Source organism: Miniopterus schreibersii (assembly GCF_964146895.1).
Source record: "Miniopterus schreibersii genome assembly, chromosome: 4".
Classification (NCBI taxonomy): Eukaryota; Metazoa; Chordata; class Mammalia; order Chiroptera; family Miniopteridae; genus Miniopterus; species Miniopterus schreibersii.
The window spans coordinates 89,141,727-89,159,957 of NC_138105.1; the positions used below are offsets into that span (position 1 = coordinate 89,141,727).

The 18,231-nt window shown below is 44.1% G+C and overlaps 1 protein-coding gene across 1 annotated transcript in view; it reads right to left on the reverse strand.

Annotated features, from left to right (window-relative positions):
* Positions 1 to 18,231, reverse strand: part of ATP10B (ATPase phospholipid transporting 10B (putative)) — a 216,370-nt gene that overhangs the window by 83,859 nt on the left and 114,280 nt on the right. The window contains exons 3-4 of the mRNA XM_081135492.1: positions 8,132 to 8,426; positions 6,926 to 7,120 (exon numbers count right to left, since the gene is read on the reverse strand). Coding sequence (XP_080991618.1) covers positions 6,926 to 7,120; positions 8,132 to 8,406 — 470 coding nt within the window. The 5' untranslated portion in view covers positions 8,407 to 8,426. The remainder of the gene's footprint in view (positions 1 to 6,925; positions 7,121 to 8,131; positions 8,427 to 18,231) is intronic.

The following is an 18,231-nucleotide window of genomic DNA, read 5'->3' on the forward strand; positions in this document are numbered from 1 at the left end:
ATCTAGCACATGGCAGTTCTGAGCTAATCTCAGGTCTGATGTCAAAGTCCTTGATGCCAAGTACCCAGTAAAATGTCACATTTTAAATATTGCTGAGACTGCTTTACCCCCATGCTTCTTTCGCATTGCACTGTATACTTTGCTTCTGTAGCTGCCTTACTTTCAAGCCCTCTTGCATGTCATCTGTACATCTTTTCAAAAATAAACCATAGAGAGATTATGATCAGCATTTAAAGACCAGACAGGGGCCCCACCGCTTAAGTGGCCTCATTCAGGTCATGCAGTTAATTAGTGACAGACCCAGGAGCAGGACCTCTGGCTTCCTCATTCTCAGGCTTTCCGGGGGGGGGCACCGGCGCAAAGGGCAGCTGATAGACAGACAGAACCAGCTTGCGGGCCAGGCACCCTCTTCCTCCAGCGGAGCCTGTGCCCACCAGGAAATCAGGTCATTGGCCCCCTGCAGTCAGAAGACTGGCCCTCTCCTGCAGCATCTGCAATGATTTTCATGTGGCATCAACCACCTAACTTACAGAAAAGATAGTCTCCAAGTCTTGGTCAAAAGTTAGAATTTAAGAATTTCTCATCTGAGTGGTGATCCTGGTCCTTTTGATAGCCGCTTAAGCCACACGAGAAACCTTTAGTTGTCACGTGGACAGGCTGTGAGCTGAAAAGTGTCCCCTCTGCCTGGCTGAATGCTGCGCATCCTTCAGTCCCTCCTGAAATGTTACCTCTTCTGGGAAGCGTCCCTCGGCCTGGGTGTTTCTCTCATGCAGATGAGTCACACAAGTTCCTCTTGACCCCAGGACCACTGAGAGCCCCTCGAGGGCACCCAGGGCCCACTAGGTCCTGAATTAATAGTTGCTAAACTACGAATAAGTGAGTGCTTGGCCCCTTAAGCACTTTTGCTATATTACAATATACAAAATCATAAAAATGGCCTACATTCTCTTGGTTCCCACTCCTGCTTCCTTACTGCATGTTTTCTGAATACAAATAAAAAATTTACTAAGCTGGATGAAAAAACCTCTTGCTGGGTACAGTTTCTAGATTCATTAAACTGAGCCCTGGGAGAAACAAAGCTACTATAATTCTGAAGCTAACCTCTCCTTGAAGTCATTCCATGGATCTGATTAATGGGTCACCTTTAGACCACAAGCACAGTTGCTATATTAAAAGAAACTACTCTAACAGGATTGTGAGTCTGTTAACAAGGCTTCTGGTGTTTGCCAGAAGACCCCCTCACAGTCTAAACATGTCTAGGCTGGATGATGCATGGGATTAGGTTGAGCAAAATTCGAAGGGCCCTAGTATTCAATTGCACAAAAATGATACCCCCCCCAAAAGGACATTCGTTTCTCAAATGTGTCAGACAAAAGGGACAGAGCTAGTGCTTGAGATATAAGCTTTTATGTTGCTTCTCAGAAAAAAAAAAAAAAATTACCCTCTCAGACCTTGTATCCTTTGTCTGACATCCTGTCATGTATCATCGATACTTGACGACAGGAAGAGCCATTGAACATCCGTCAGTTAACATAATAACTAACACTGTCTGGCACTTTCTGGCTTCCTAGTCTGGGGTCTTTCATAGGATCAATCCACTTCAGAGTTGGAAGAACTTTAGGGATACAATGTCCCAAAGTGCGTATGTTTCTGTCTGTTAATATGTGGAAAGCAATTTATAAAGAGTCTAAGCTTGCCCTGGCCGGTGTGGCTTTGCCCGTTCAATTCCAGATCAGGACACATGCTCGGGCTTCGGGCTCGATCCCCAGTGCGGGGTGTGCAGGAGGCAGCAGATGGGTGGTGTACTCTCACATCAATGTTTCTCTCTTCATCTCTCTAAAAAATCAATAAACTATTTTTAAAAAATAAAAGTCTAGGCTCAAAAAAATTTAAAGTGAAAATGTTGAGAACATGGACATGGCCTCTCTAATATCTCTTCCCCTTGTCTCAGCAACTACCTCATCTTGTTTTAATTTTTCACTTGGGTTTTCCATCTTCTCTGGGTAGCTCATATGCTTTCAGGGAAGCAGGCTGCATACTGGACTATGTGTCCCTGACATAACCTAATTAGCGTAATCCCATCTCCTGCTCACAGGGACTGGTTCAGGGAGGGGCATGTGACCCACTGCAGTCACTGAGGTGTGAGGAGGGACTCAGCTTTCCAAGAAGGCTTCCAGAATGTCTTTCTTTTTCCCTTCGTGAATTATCATATGTAGATGTGAAGGCTGGAGCGGCTGCAGCCATCTTATTGCCATGAGGGAAGGTTGCCTGAGGATAAAGATGACACAGAGGGGGACTCAATGGAAAGGATAGCTAACTGCTGGAACTAGGATGCAGAGTGAACTATGCCTGATCACCTGCCCACCTCAGGATATTTTCAGTGGCTTAAACCAACAAGTCTCTTTACCCTTCAAACTTGCTTAGTTGCACTTTCTGCTGCTTGCAGCAGAAAACATTTCAATGGACACAACTGAGTTAAATATAGTTGGTTAGGTTACTTACTGAGAGTCCACCAGAACCTTTATTATGGTAATGAGCACTGTTGAACCATTTCCCAAATTTATTCTGGCGGAGTGTTCTGTTTTTTACAGGGTATCTCACAGCACAAGATCTAGTGTGACTCCTAAGTTTTACAAAAGTATAAACTGAGATCCAGAGATTTAAATGGCTTTTCTAAATTATTACCATTGACTCTTTAACAGCATGGGTTTGCACTGTACAGGTCCACTTCTACGTGGATTTCTGTGCAGTTCAAAACCATGCTGTTTAAGAGTTGACTGTATTAGTAGCCAGTCACATATCTGGGCCTAGAGTATAGGTTTTCTGGCTCCTAGGCCTGTATTCTCGCTTCAAGATCTCACCCCCTTTCTGCTCAAAGAGATTAAGAGGTTCCCTCTTGAAGATAAATCTCAAAAGAAGAATCTAATAATTCTTTTGCAGAAACTCCAGACTCCTAGAATATTATAATGTCAAAGTTGAAAATTAGAGGGCTCACAAGCAACATAAAAACTTTATGTCCAATAAAACAGCTCTGAAGTATTTGAAAAATGTCAACCAGTTACCATTTAAAAATCAGGTTATTTCAAATAAAAATATTCATTCTAGCTCCCCTAATAAAACTCAGGCAATCTGGCAACATTAGGCCTATGCTGTTTCCACATGGTAACCAGCTAGAGCTGAGTGGCCATCTGTCCCTTCTGAGATGAATACATGCTCCCCCAACCCCTGCTTGCCACAGTCCCCACCACTCTATATTGCATCCTAACACTGATGTCAAGTGTCAGTTGCCATTTATAAGCACACACACACACAAAATATTGCTTTCCTCTTTGTACCCAGTCTATTTCATTCAATTACTTTCCTGGCCCTGTAGTCAATTATTTTGCTATCCTGGCAAAAGGAATAAATATTAAAAAATATTTCCAAGGGTCAGTAAATTTGTAACAACACTGAGTAAATCAACGATGTATAGTTTCTTTACTATGCATCTTTTCTTAGTCCTGCATGGGCCATGGGTTAGGAGGGTCAGCATATTTTTTTTTGGGGGGGGGGCATGGATGTCCCTTTTTAGAGACTATCTGTTTGTCCCTATTTATTCCACTAAATACACTTTGGGAAATACTGTCACTAAGACCCCTAATGTCCCTCCCTGCCAGGGAGTCTGTGGGCGGATGTCTCTTCTTGCTAGGATTTTTTTCACCTCGGTTCTCTGCTGTTCCCTGGAAGTTATTTTGAGAACAGAGCTTCAGCAGGCAGGTCTCCATCAGGCCAGCGCCCAGCACAGGCCAGTCTATGGTCTAATCAACACTGACATGATCTGAACAGGCCCTTTATTCTCAGATGCTTAGGACAGAAGATTTCTGGCAGAGCAGGGAGAGCAGGACCAGGCTAGTTGAGGTCCACACACATTCCTCCCCGAGGAACCAGCTTCCTGGCTCACCCTATTCCCTGAAAAATAACAACGGAGCAAGGTGGAACACAAAATGTGATGGGGTGGGTTGGTGACCTCTCAAAGGCTATGTTTCCTCAAAACCAGTCTCTTCAGAGAAAGGCAGTTATTTCCCCTCTCTTTACAGTTCCTTAGTCACAGGGGAGGAATGGCTAAATCTCACCTGTAGGTGTGCCAACGACACTCAAGACAATTAGGTCTAGCTGAGAAAACAACAACAAACCCCAAACAAAAGCCCTGAGATTAAATTTTTTAGACTCAGCTGTGGCCCATAGCCCATCTGAAGCTGAGGGAAAACCTGGAGCTTTTCTTAGGGGAGCCCTGGGGACAAATGAGTCACCCGCTGTAGGTGTCTCTTTAGAAGTTTCCAGGGCGACAACTTTCCAAGTGGAGTTTGGCTCAGAAACCCTCCCATCAGCCAGCTCCAAGGGGGTCACCACCCACCCCCACGAGGCAGAGGACCCCGCCTTAGGAGGGCCCAGCCCCTGCGCAGCCTGCTGCAGCTCACACCTGGGAGCGGTAACGGCCGAGCAACCGCCGCCCTGCTGCTGAATTAACGCCCATAAGGTCAGAGGGAAAACGTCCGACGGCCGGTGCTCCTCGAGCCAGACAGACATCTTCCTGACTTGCCAAGTAGTCAAGCCCTCAGCTGCCAGTGAGTCAGTCAGCTAAGGCGCCTCCCTGCTGGCCCGGGGTGTCCTCGGCCCGGCCGTCTCCGCAGGACCAGGCTCAGCTGCCTGGCTTCTCCCAGGCCATGTGAATTGTCACAAAATTGAGACACACGAGAGCTCTATTTTCTTCCCTTACTGACCAAGACCACTTTCTTTTTCTTAACAAATGAGTTTGGTCAATTGCTCGATGGAACCTTTGTAAAACAATGACCCGTATACAAATAACAAAAAAATGTGGCAAAGCAGGTGCTGTGCGGTTTCTGCTTTGGTTGGGACCACATCAGAGAGGAAGCTTAAGGACAGGCTTGGTGACGGAGCTAATGGGAGTTTTACATCCTAAACATAACGCAGTCACAGCTTACATATTTATTATATGTTAGGTGTAGCACGGAGCACTTCCTAAGGATTATCTTGTGCAATTATCAGGACCACCCAAGAAAGTGTCCTGATTTTATGAATTATGAAATGAGGCTCAGAGAGATTAGGTCAGTTGCCTGGGGTCACGTAGTTCCCAAGCGACCGAGATTGTTCAGCCCAGGCCCTGTGTGTCCGATGTGCTTCTCCTAACACAACACTCTACTGCTCCCCCAACAAACAGCGATGCCTCTTGCCCTGGGGGGGGGCCTCCGAACAGGCTCCAGTGTGTTCATGGCCACATAGGACTAAGAATAAATGAGACTTGATGCAAAATTCTTAAATACTGAACACATCTGAGACAGCAAAGGAAATGCCACATAACAAAGACCTCCTAATTTTAATAAACAACCGAACAACTGAGTCAAGCCTCTATTATTATTTTTTGTTTTCTGTTTTTTTTTGTTGCTGTCGTTTTGTTTTAAGCTATAATCTTCACTAGGAAGAACTGAACATCTTTGCTGGGATAAGATCATGTTATCTCCCTACTCCATCCATCCCTTGTCTAAACAGCAGCCGTAGGAGCAGCAGTTACAGACAGAGCGGAGCTGGGCCCACACGACGGCCCCGGAGCGTTTTGCTTTACCTGCTGTAGATGAAGCATTCTCTGTTATTGATCACTTTGTCGGACTTGTACCTCCGGAGGTCTTCCCAAGCATCCTTGATGGCGGTGACCCCCAGGATGATGCATATGGGTATCAGGTTCACCTCAGGCTGGAAAGCGTTGACCACGGGGACAAAATTCAGAACGGCGATGGCCACGAAGTAGATATTGGCAAAGCGGTGCAGCTGCTCGAAGATGTTCTTGGGTATGAAGGACAGCACAGTGTACTTGCTGGTCTTAATATGATTCCCACAATAATGTCTGTTGGGGTTCTCTTTCTGGGGACATCCTTCAAAGGGCAGGTTGGAGACCACCACTTGTTTCTTGTGGTCTTTCTTTTTCCACTTTCTCTTCCCTTCCTTTCTCATCTCTGCTCACTCCCGTCTCTCTGATTCTCACAGGAGGGCATGGGAGTTCCCCGAAAAAGAGGTGCTCCCCTGATCCGTTTCATCGCTCAGCAAGCAGCGAGTCATGTCCCTGATACCTTTTGCCCCCTTCTCTGCTGAAAATGTCTCTCTTCTTTTAGAAAGCCGGTGCACAAACGCCCCGGGGAGAAACCTGACAAGGAAAGAGCTTGCAAAGGGCAGGTGTGCACCTGCCGCCGCTTCCTCCTACCTGCTGGGACTCCACCTGCTGGAATGCAGACGTCACCCACAGGTACCTCTCTTTCCACCCGGGCAGCCTGAACAGGTGTGCCGGCTCTGGGTCCTAAAGCCCACCGGGTTAAACTCTAAAAGCAAGGAATTTTTAACCAAGAGGCTCAGATGTTTTAAAAACGATATTCATTTTCTTGTTTGGGCAACATTGCCTATTGCCCTCCAAAGATCTGCTCCTAAACTTGGTCTCCTGAGACGATCCGGTCAATACTAGAGTTTAGTTCTTGAGCTCTTAGCCCTACTCTTAATATAACATCCTTGTGTTTAACTCTATGAGTGTTTACACAAGTTAAATTACGGTTTCTAAGTCTCAGCACTTTTGACATTTTGGGTTGGATAATAATTGTTTGTTGGGGGGCTGTCCCATATATTGTAATATGTTCAGCATTATCCTTGGCCTTTACCCACTAGCTAGGTGCCAGTAGCACCCTCCTTCCCAAAATGACAACCAAAAATGTCTCCAGACATTGTCCAATGTCCCCTGCAGGGCAAACTTGCCCTGGTTGAGAATCACTAAATTAAGTGAACTCAAGAAAATGTAATGTGAGATGAGAGACGGAGCTTTTGAAAATGCTGATGAGCTTGCACAGCCCATTTGCAAGAGAGACAAGAGAAGTCGGATTCCCCTTACCTTTCATATATCTGGGTGTGGGAGCGGTTTATCTCCCTATCGAAGCGGTACCTCTTGAAGTCCTCCACGCCGTCCTTGACCATGATGATGGTCAGCACAATGGCCAGTGGTAACATGGTGATTTCCCTGTGGAAAACTTCCATGGTGGGCATCCAGTTCAGAATCACCAGGAACAGGAAATAGAGGTTAGCCCACCTGGAAGGGGCGAGCAAGGTGTGAGTGCACGTCACGGAGAAGAAAACATTCCCTCCACACCATTTCCTCCCGACTGTTGGCCCTTCACCAGCCAAAATGACGTTCTTTTTCAGCGTCACCTCGAACATTATGGTAAGGGCGTGGATGCCATATCTATAGATTCATACTTGGTTCCTATTGTTTACTAGTTGTGTGACCCCCCCGAGCCTGTTTCATCTTGTGTAAAATAGGGATAGTACTGCCTACTTTAAAGGGCTCTTATAGATATTACATGGGTAATATTTATGTACACAATAGAAGGTTATGGAGCATGGCAGTTGTTCAATAAATGGGAGCTTATAATAATAATTACAAAATTTAGGATGATATCAAAGGGTTTGCTTTACGATTAAAAGATGATTTTGCATATATTATCTCAAAAAAGTGGCTTGCATTTTTAAGTTTTTCAAGTACACCTTGCTCCCCCCTTGCCACAGTGCCTTTGCACGTGAAGATCTGTCTCCTGGCTCCCTTCTCAGACTGCTCTCAGCCTCTTTTCACCTAGTTAATGCATTCTCTTCTTTCAGGTTAGACTTCAACAATCAGTTCCTCCTGGAAGTCTTCCCTGACTTTCTTAACTAGGCCAGATTTCCCTCTTACTCTAACAGCACCATCTCTCTCTCCTTGGAAATATCTGAGTTATAATTTTACATCTATTTGTATAATTTTTAAAATTAATGTCTCTTTCACTGGACAATATACTGAGGACAGTCTCTTTCTGTTCTTCATGTGTTTCTAGAACTCAACACATGGCCTAAGACAGAGTAGAAGCTGTACAGAATCTGTGTAATATCTGAGTAGAATCTATACAGATATTTACCAAGTAGATGAGTGAATGAATGACAAGGCTTCCCAATGTACATGCATTTGGACATGAAAGGAAAGGTGGCTCATCGTGTGCCTCTCTGAGGTTCTCTGAGCGAGCGGCAGGTATTTGGTCCAGGCGTGTTGCTCGGCCAAGTGCTTGCGTACCTGTGAAACTGCTCCGCGAGGTTCCGGGGCAGGAAGGTGAGGAGGGTGTACTTGGTCGTGCAGATTCTGTTGCCGGAGTATCTCCTGGAGACCTTTGCCCAGTCTTGGTGGAATATGTTGTTGTTGGGGAACACGACCCTCTGCCGTGTGAGGTTGTAGCTCCGCTTCTCCTTCTCTGGCGACAGCAGTGGTGTGGTTTCCGACGGAGACTGGAGGGGGCCATCTCTGATGCGCCACTGCCACCGGTGCCAACACGAGTCCACCGACAGGGCCATTTCCAGAAGCAAGCTCCGGGCTGAAAACAGACACACAAGGTCGCTGTGGTCAGGAGAAATATGTGGTATATCGGCTCATCCGATATACCCACCCATCCATCCAAGGAAGACTCTGGGATACGACATGAGAAAAATCAGTTCAATCCATTTTTCTTCTAGGATGAAAGGCATTGAGCAAATAATTATATGAATAATATACAACTAACACTGTGATAAGCCCCATGAAAGCACTTAAGGGGGAGGGGGCTCTGATAACCCAGTTGGGGCTATCAGCAGAACTGTGGCCTGCTGGGCTATGACCCCAGAGGTCAGAATTCTAGCTCTGGTTCGTTGCTAACACTGGATTGTCCCTCCACCTTGCTGGTCTTCAGTTTCCTCATCATAATATGAAGAAAACTATTCTTACTTGACTTTTCTCAGGAGCTTTTCATGAGAAACAAATTGAACAGTACATAAAAGTATGTTGAGACGTGTCTTCATGGAAAGGTATCTATTCTTTAGGTTTTCTCCAGCTCTAACATTTTCTGATATCGATGATATTTCAGAGAACCCCATTTGTGGACAGAACCTCAAGAGACAGTGATAGATGGGACGGAAGAGAGAGGTTCTTTTCCAGGACAGGACATTTGGGCCTGAGGTGACAAGGATGGGCTGTGTGGTGTTCCAGGAAAATCGGCTGCCTTTTTCTGATCCAGTTAACTGGGGCTGGGTGTGCGAGATCCCTTCCTTCCTCTCTACTCCATTTGGTGGTTTTGGAAACTGAGCACTTGTGAAGCAGATGATCTCTCTGGATAGTGGACAAATGCTGCTTGATCTAGGTTATTTCCATTTATGAGCTCTTTAAATGAAACCTAGAAGCAATTCTTAAAGGTTCCTTTTAGCCAAATTTTGCTAAAAACCCCAGAAGGATGCTATTCCAAGATACATCCTTAGTAAAGTTTGAAGTGGTATATAATGGTGTTTCTCATCTAGTACGCTCACAGGATGATTTTCTTTTGAATAAATGGATGAGTGAATGTCAGGTATTATTAATTGTACAAGGGGCTACCCCAGCTGTCATTGTAAATATGATTCACTTAAGGAGAAAAAATCCCATTTCTAGTTTAAATGGTAATATTTTCCCTTCCCGGTGCCCATGTGATCTGACCCTTATCATAATTCTCCTCATGACTTTAATCAATCCAAATGATTTTCCATCCACAGGCCCCAAGGCTACAAGAAGCTCTTCAGAGTCTTAAGTGAGTCCTTGTAGCAAGCATGAAAAAAATAAATGCAATTACTGATGCCCATCATAATGCGACCAGAAGTTGTATTATGACATTTGATGAGCTAGAAACCAGAAATAATACTGTATCTCTTCTTTCTCGTTATAAAAAATATGCCTCTTTTTATGGATTCTTTTTTTATTGTGAAAGAAAAGGAAATGAAAAGATAATTCATGAATAGAGTTGAAAATGCAAATGAGAACTATTGCCTTGGCTAGTGCCACACATATGAGACTTCTCACAGTTTTAGGTGATAAGAGCTTCATAAATGAAGAGATTGGGTTGATTTGGGAGATGCAGGTATTTCCAGTGGGGTGGTTTAAGGGCCCATTTGTCATCATCATATTCTTTATTTTTCTTTATTGACAATGTAAAATAAGCTTCCTTAAAAGTAAAGCAGATATAAAATGAACCCTAGACCAGTGAATGAGACTTTGATGAGCAATTGGACATTTCCATCATTTCAAAGTATCGCCCCCCTCTCTTCCCACCCCAAATTATTAATTACAATGGTAAAAAAAGAATCGCATTATAGTGGAGAAACCTGGCAGGTACCCCTTACCCAAAAGACCAAAGCCAAAGTCACCGATGTTGGGATAACTTGACATCTTGGGCCTCCTGATGGGATGTACTGAGGATAGGATATGGCTTCTGCGGTTGTTGCAAGGAAACATTGAAAAACCTCAAATTAGGGGTTATTCTACAAAATAACTAGCTTACGTTTTTCAAATGTCAAAGGTCAAAGAAGGGCAGAGGGACTGTGTCTGATTTAAAAAGACTAAAAAGAGATGACAACTAAGTGCAATGTGTAATATTGGATTGAATCCTGAACTTGGGGGAGGTAAATATAGGTATAAGGACATTATAGGACAGTGGGCAAGATTTGAATATAAATGCAGATTAGGGAATAGTATTTTACTATTATCAAATTTCCTGATTTTAATAATTATATGGTGGTTATATAAGAAAATATTCTTATTTCTTTTTTTTTTTTTAATATATCTTTATTGATTTCAGAGGGAGGAAAGGAGAGGGAGAGAGAGATAGAAACATCAATGATGAGAGAGTCATTGATCGAGCCCGCAACCCGGGCATGTGCCCTGACCGGGAATCGAACCCTGATCGCCTGGATCCTAGGTTGATGCTCAACCACTGAGCCACACCCGGCCGGGCGAAAATATTCTTATTTCTAGGAAATCCATTCTAAAGTAGTCACAGGTAAAGAAAAAGACACCTCAATGGTTCAGAAAATAATGTACATATTTATTTATATGTGTGGACATATGTAGATATGTGTACACACACACACACACACACACACAAGCTGGCAGGGTCAGGAAGACGTCCTGAAAAAAGGAATATTTATTTACTGTCTCCTAAAGAAATGCATATGAGTTAGCTAGGTGGGGAGGTTGTGGAAGGTTGTTCCAGGTAGAACTGTTTCTAGGCCCAGAGAGTTCATAGGAGTGTCCTACCGAGTAGGTAGAAGTGAGGGGCAAAGAGTGGCAGAGGCCGAGGCTGCAGAGGCTCGGGAAGGCTGTCTCCTGAGCTGAGAGTAAGAGGAACCCTGAAGAGTTTTAGGCAGGGAAGTGGCATAATCGGAGCTGTTCTGGCCCAAGCACATGAGAATGGGTTGCAGGGGCCAAGACTGGCGACAGGAAGGCAGCTTCTTAACTCAGGCTCCTACCTTCCTTCAAATAAATTACTTCTGTCCAAAAGCAGAACAGAAGACAAAGGGGGATTGTGTAACCTCTTTTGCGAGGTGTGGTTTATTACTGCTATCAGGAGGGAGGGGCGGGCCTGAAGCACCTCGCCAAGGCCCTCCCCGTAGTAAAGTCTTTCTCCTTTCTAATTTTTTGAAATGGCACCTCTCCCTAACAATAAACTCTAGTTTTGCTAACTTACACTCGGAGAATTCTGGCTTGAAGTGGTGACCCTCTCCAACATCATTTTCCCTTCACCAAATGTCCCCTAGAGGGTGGTTGGGGGACATTCCTATATGGTGGATCATTAGCAACATACTGGGTTAATTATAGTTCGTTGAGAAATCCTGTTCTCATTCCCAAACTTTCTCTAACCTGCTTTCCAATGAACCCAGTTCCTTTCTTTTTCATTTTAATGAATCCCAGTAAACCCCACCTCCAGCAAATTCCATTTTCACTGTCAGGGGTCAATTACTTGAATCAACAAATACTTACTGAGTGAACCGTTGTTTTACATCTGGTGAGGAAAACCTACACATCTATCCCTCTCTTGCTGGAGTTTTCACTCTAGCGAGGCTGAGAGATTTTAAACGCATTCCCATAGAAACAGCTATATATTCACCAACCAGGGTAAGTGACACAGAAGAGAAGAGGACACAATGAGACCGCATTATGGAGGAATGTGACCTTGTCCTTGTATGTGGGTGTGTGCATCTGTCTGTGTTGGGTGTAGATGTGTGTGTTGGGTGTACAGTATTTGTGTGTGTTGTGTATGTATTGTGTGTGTGTGTGTGTGCGTGCACATGCATGTGTGTCTGGAAGTAAGTGAGCATCCTGTGGCTGGAGCAAACAGGTTGACTTTAAAAATGGGAAGAAAATGGAAAGAAGACTCAAGTAGCGCTAGAAAGCAGGCATAAGTGGTTAATAAAAAAATATTTTTCTTCATATACAGTCCTCTAAAAAGTATATGAATTTGTTAGGACTATGGGGGAAAAACCTATAACATTTAATCTACAATTAGATTATTAACAAGTAGTACACTCTCCTGCTATTAGCATTAATTAGAATCAAAGAAAGTTGGGTCTTAACCACAGGGGTTTTAAAAGCACTTTACCCTGAGGACAAAATATGTAAATCTCTCACACACACAAAAATGATTTCCTGTTAGACACCTAGTTAACCAACAATAAGCACCTTAGAAGGAATCAGCTGAAGTCAGCATATCCTCAGATCAATCAACTATATCACTTTTCCTCAAATTGAAATCATTCTTGACTCACCTTTTGCTATTTTTTGCCATACCAGAATATCATTTGTTTTATTAAATGCAATATATTTTGTCAACTTACTTTTTAAAAGCTAGAACATCAACTTTGGCTTTGTGCTAAAGTATTGCTATCTACAATGAAGGAATTTGACACACTAACCTCCCCCACCCCCCATAGGTACTAACAAGACCTGCTTTTATTAAAATAAAAACTGTTGGCCTATTATTACAACCTTGTGCTAGACCTGCTATATCTATTTGTTGTTCTGAGGACCAGGTTCAGAAACATCACACATCACCCAGAAAGCACTAGTCATTTGCATTATCTGAGGCTTACTTACCAATGCACAAAAGGCTGCTAACATGTTTTGGAAGCTTTTCTGTTTGTTTCTTTCCCACAGAAGTGTCAAAACAACAACAGCAAGAGCAACAGAAGGTTTTTCATCAACCCTGAATTAAATTAAAAACCCAATGAACCAGACTCCTAGCCATGCCACAAGCATTCCACTAAATCAAGGAAAGACTTGCAGTAAAACAATCTTATCAATTTCTTATTCATTTTGCCTTTTTCACTCATTTTGGTTAGGTTTGCTTGAGGAAATGGCCATCACTTTGTGCAATTTTGTACTTGTTTTACCCATACCTATTTTATAGAAAAAGAAACAAAAGTCAGGGGAACAGAATAATTCCTCTCTAAACTCTGTCATTTCTTCCTACTCCCTTTGCGGGAAGCCTACATTTACTAGAATCCAAGATGTACACCCCCACTCCCATTTTAATGTTTTGAACCTAGGCTATGTCAACATAATTGATATGGTGACATTTCTTTTTTTCTTTTTACCCTCACAACGTATTATTAAATTGATGGCATTTTAGACTCAAAGAAATATGTTTAGTTGCAGGCCAGAATATAAAAACCACAGTTTGAAAACCCCTTACTAAGGTTTCCAGTCCTGGGACCTGCCCAGGGAAGTTCAGTAAGGCCTTCGTGGGACAGGATGGTCAAAGGAGAGGCCTTACTGTCCAGTGACATTTAGGTCATCTGGCTGCCTTGGGGACAGCTGGACTTCAGAGCCACCATTGGCTGGGTTCTCAGCTCCCCGGGTCTCCAGAGAGCTGCTGTGTGCATCAGTCCTTGCAAGCACCAGCAAGTGCTCTGTCCTTCCCAGTGGGAAGAGAAAGAGCTGTGATCTGCCTCATTCACAGACTAACAAAAGGTGTCCTATAATTAGGATGCCAGATGCTGACTTCCTCTAGAGAGGAAGAAATGCCGAATAAGAAATGAGTCGGGCCCTTGCACAGGGTGGGGTGGGAATGGTTGCCTTTGGAGGCCGATGAGAGCGAAGACTATTGTGAAAGGAGGGGGCAGAATAAGAAAGAAATAGCAATCACCTAAAAGAAAATTAACCAAAGGGAGCAATTCTCCAGAAGATAATGAAAACACCCAACAAATGATATCCTACAGGATGGGCCTTCGGGAGGAAGGAATGGTCAAAGGGTAGATCTTTACCAAACTCAAGCATCATCAGCACACCATGCCCAGCCTCTATCTCAACTTTTTTACTTAATGCATTTTATCCCTGATTGGTTTTTCTCTTAGTTGCTCAGTCCATAGGAGCCGTACCCAATAGATTTTTCAAGGACAACTATTTTTTAAGCGGACAAGAAGATACTTCTGTAGTCTGCCATGTCATGCTTCATTACCCCCCAAGTTCACTAGCGTTTAGGACATTGCCAGTCACCCAGCAAGCTGTTCTCCCGTTTGGTGTATTTGGAGCTCAGACCTATCTCATGAACTCTGGACAGGAGTATCCCACTACTAACTTGCCGTCTCCACTTTTTTCTAGGTATCTCAACTTTAACATCTCTAAAACTCTTGGATTCTCTCCAAAATTTACTGCGGTTTCAGTAGTCCCCATTTCTATGAATCGCATCTCCAACTACCCAAATGACCAGGCACTTCTAGGTTTCCCCTTCATTTGCTAGAGCCAGTCTATTTTTAAAGTTCTACCCATTTTTGCTTTTTAGTCTTCAGACTCATCTGCTTCTCAACATTTACTGCTTCCAATCTAATCTAAAGGCGCTGCCACCTCTTGCCTTGGACTGCTGCACAGACTTCTACCTGGGCCCGCATCTAAACTTGCTTCCCTTTCCAATCTAGTCCCCCCATAGCAGCCAGAGTTATTCTTCTACAGTATAAATCAGATCATGTCTTCATGCTCTTTATGATTGCCTTCGTATAAAATCCAGTCTTCTCAGGATAGCCTGTATTACTCCATACGATCCAGCACCGCCTACCTCTTTCCTTCTTGCTCAGAAAGTCTGGGGCCGGGGTGGGAAATGTGCCCCTCGAACTAGTTCCCAGATCATTCTGAAGTAGGGCTGCCAGAGAGCAAACCTGGAGAGACACTGCCTTACGCACGCAGCTATCTGCTCTCCATCGGAAACGACATTTTCCCATTTTGCTCCCTCTGATCCCAGCCCGGTTTCCCAAGTGTCTTCCTAATGAAAGGCAAAGGATCTCAAAACCCAAAAAAGACAACGTGAGCAATCTTTGGGGTTTTTTTGGTATGAGGCAGGTAAAATGAAATGCGTAATTTCACTTCTTACATCCCTCCAGGCAGACGTGTGATTTCACTTAAATGTTGTTTTATAGATTGTGTTGGTTTTGTTTTACTGACAGTATAATTAAGTTGGGTCTAATTAAAAGCGAATAAATTGCTTGCAGAAACGGAATAAATCAGTGCTGAGCCGAAGGGTGAAGAGAGTTGCGTGCAGCCTGCAGGGCTGAGGCAGTCACAGGACAACGGCACAGGCTGGCGGGCCCGGCTCAGCTCGCTCGAGGCCCACGCGTGGCTCCGGGAGGGCTGAGCCGACGAGTCCGCCCAGGGGGGACCGAGCGGGGAGCAGGGCCTGAGCTCCTCAAGGTCAAATGCATGAGGCACCGGGCTGAGTGCAAAGAATGTAGGTAGGGCCAGATTTGTGAAATAGGGTGGGGAAAACGGATATGTTAGCATCTGCTTCCAGAGTTTTCTTAAGGTGGGAATATGCTCTGATCAGCGCTTGGGATGGAAGCAAAGGCAAAGGATTATGGAAAGAGGAAGGGAGAGGGAAGGGCCGGGGAGAATGGGCCGGCGAGAGCGTGAGAAATGGACATGAGGATGGTAGCAGGTTGGTGCTTGTTTTCAGAAAAGGGCAGAGAAACTTTTTTTTATTGAGGTATAATTGACATATGACATCATATTAGTTTCAGGTATACAACATAATGACACATTTGCTTATATTGCAAAGCAATCTTCACAGTGAGTCTTATTAATGGTCATCACCACACGTAGCTACAAAAACCTTTTTTTCTTGTGATGAGAACTTTTAAGATCTACTCTCTTAGCAACTTTCAAATATACAATACAGTATTATTAACTATTTCACCATGTTCTATGTTACATTTCAATGACTTATTTATTTTATAAGTGGAAGTTTGTACCTTTTGACTATCTCCACTCATTTTGCCCACCCCCACCCCCACCTCTGTTAACCACCAATCTGTTTTCTGTATCTATGAGCTTTTTTCCCCTTAAAATTTATAAGTGAGATCATGTGGCATTTGTCTTTCTCTTTCTGACTTATTTCACTTACCACAATGCCCCCAAGATCCATCCACATCGTCACAAATGGCAAGATTTCCTTCTCTTTGATGGCCGAATAATATTCCATTGTTTATTCGAGACTTTTATTTTTAAAAAGGTTAAACATTCACTTAAAATATGTATGATACTCAAATATTATGGAATGTCCCTCCACGTTACTTTAAAATTGTTAGTAAAACTTCTGCAACAGAGCGGCCTTGTACGAATGGTATCTTTTGGTTGGAGGTAGAGGTCTAGGAGTTGAGAAGAAGTTGTCTTCATCTTTGGCTCAATGGCAAGGGCAGAAGATGAGAGAAGGACCACAAGAAAGAGTGGGGAATGAGAAACATAGCAAATGCTGGAAACCTGAACCAGAGGTGACTAGAAGAAACGTAAGTCCCGTAGGAATTCACAGGCGTTGGCAGTGGGAGGAAGCGGTGGCATGGGGTTTTCCATAGGATATGAGCTGGGGGTTCAAGTCGATTTCATCTGGATGTTAAAGGTCACGGCAAGCCAAGCCAAGCCGGCATCTTATTCACACATCCCACTAACAAGCTATGTGGCTACAGGCAAGTCAGTTGCTCTTCCTGAGCCTTAGTTTCTTCCTCTATAAAACAAGGGAATTGGACCAGGTGATCACTAAGGTCTGCGTTCTTTGTCTTCAAGTTTAACTCTCACCCTGACTTTTCTGAATTCAAGGGGATGAGGGACCTTGCAGAGGGCAGATTATTTCCTCTCCATAGGACAGCCAATCCATAAAACGTAAGTGATCTCATAGCACATAATGACTAAGTTTCCAATCCTTTCTCTTTTCAGAAATGCAGCCTTTTTAAAATCCATCTGTTTTGGTTGAACATGCTTTGGGTTGAAGATTCTCTTATTATTTCCAAAGAAATAACTGAACCCTCCCATCTTTATTCTTTCTTCTCTTTTATTAGATTAATATAGAAATAACAAGGTTCCCAAAAGGCCTCCCTATGTCCCACACTTCTGCTCCCAAAGCAGGAAAGAGGAGAGGAATTTCAAGAAAGATCCAACTGCCTGCTGGCCATCACCATCGGGGTGTCTTTTAAGAATGTCCACTCCAGTTTGCCTCCGAACAGACTCATTACTGTTACCCCGGCATCTGCTACGGCCCCTCTTTCCCGCTTCATGGGATGGCAATGCTACCCTTTCAGTTGCCCAAGCTTTTGATTCCTCTCTTACCCGATGTATCCAACCTATTACCAAGTCCTGTTGCTTGTAACCGATACATATGTCAGCTCTGTCTGCTCTTCTCTGGGCCCCTCGCTACCACACCAGTCCCCGCCACTCACATCTCTTGCCTCGATTACTCGAAAGGTTTCCTGGTTCGTTCCTCTCCTTCCAATTTTGCTCCCCTCCAATCTGTTTTTCCACAATGGCATCAGAAACGTGTCACCAAGTTGGAAATCCATTCATGTCATCACCTTGCTCAGACCCCTTTCTGGCTTTCCATTTCCCTCAGACAGGACACCAACTAGAACTTCAACATAATTCACAACTCCTTCCCTCCGTGAGCTAGATCCAGCCTCTCTTACAGGCCTCATCTTTTGTTAATCTCTCTTTCATGCTCTACTCTAGTCATAGGAAATGATTTCCTTTTGTGTCTCTCACTGTCACCACCAATACCACCAGCACTACTTTCCACCCATTTCCTAGGACTTGGAGGCTACCTTTCCCAGAAGGCCTTCCTTGGTCCCGAAATGTGACTGAGGGGCTACTCATGGGCTTCATGGTACTCTGTCCGTATCCCGTGTGAGCTCCTACTGTGTGTGTGGACACTATGTACTTGTCTGGACCAAGGGCTCCTACAGGGCAGCCACCCCTGCATCCCACTGTCTCATGAAGGTGGCGACCACTCTACTCCAGGGCCTGGTGGGGTCGGTTGTCATTTTACCCCAGCACCTCCTAGGAGCAGTTAGCCCTTTATACCACGCCTTCCC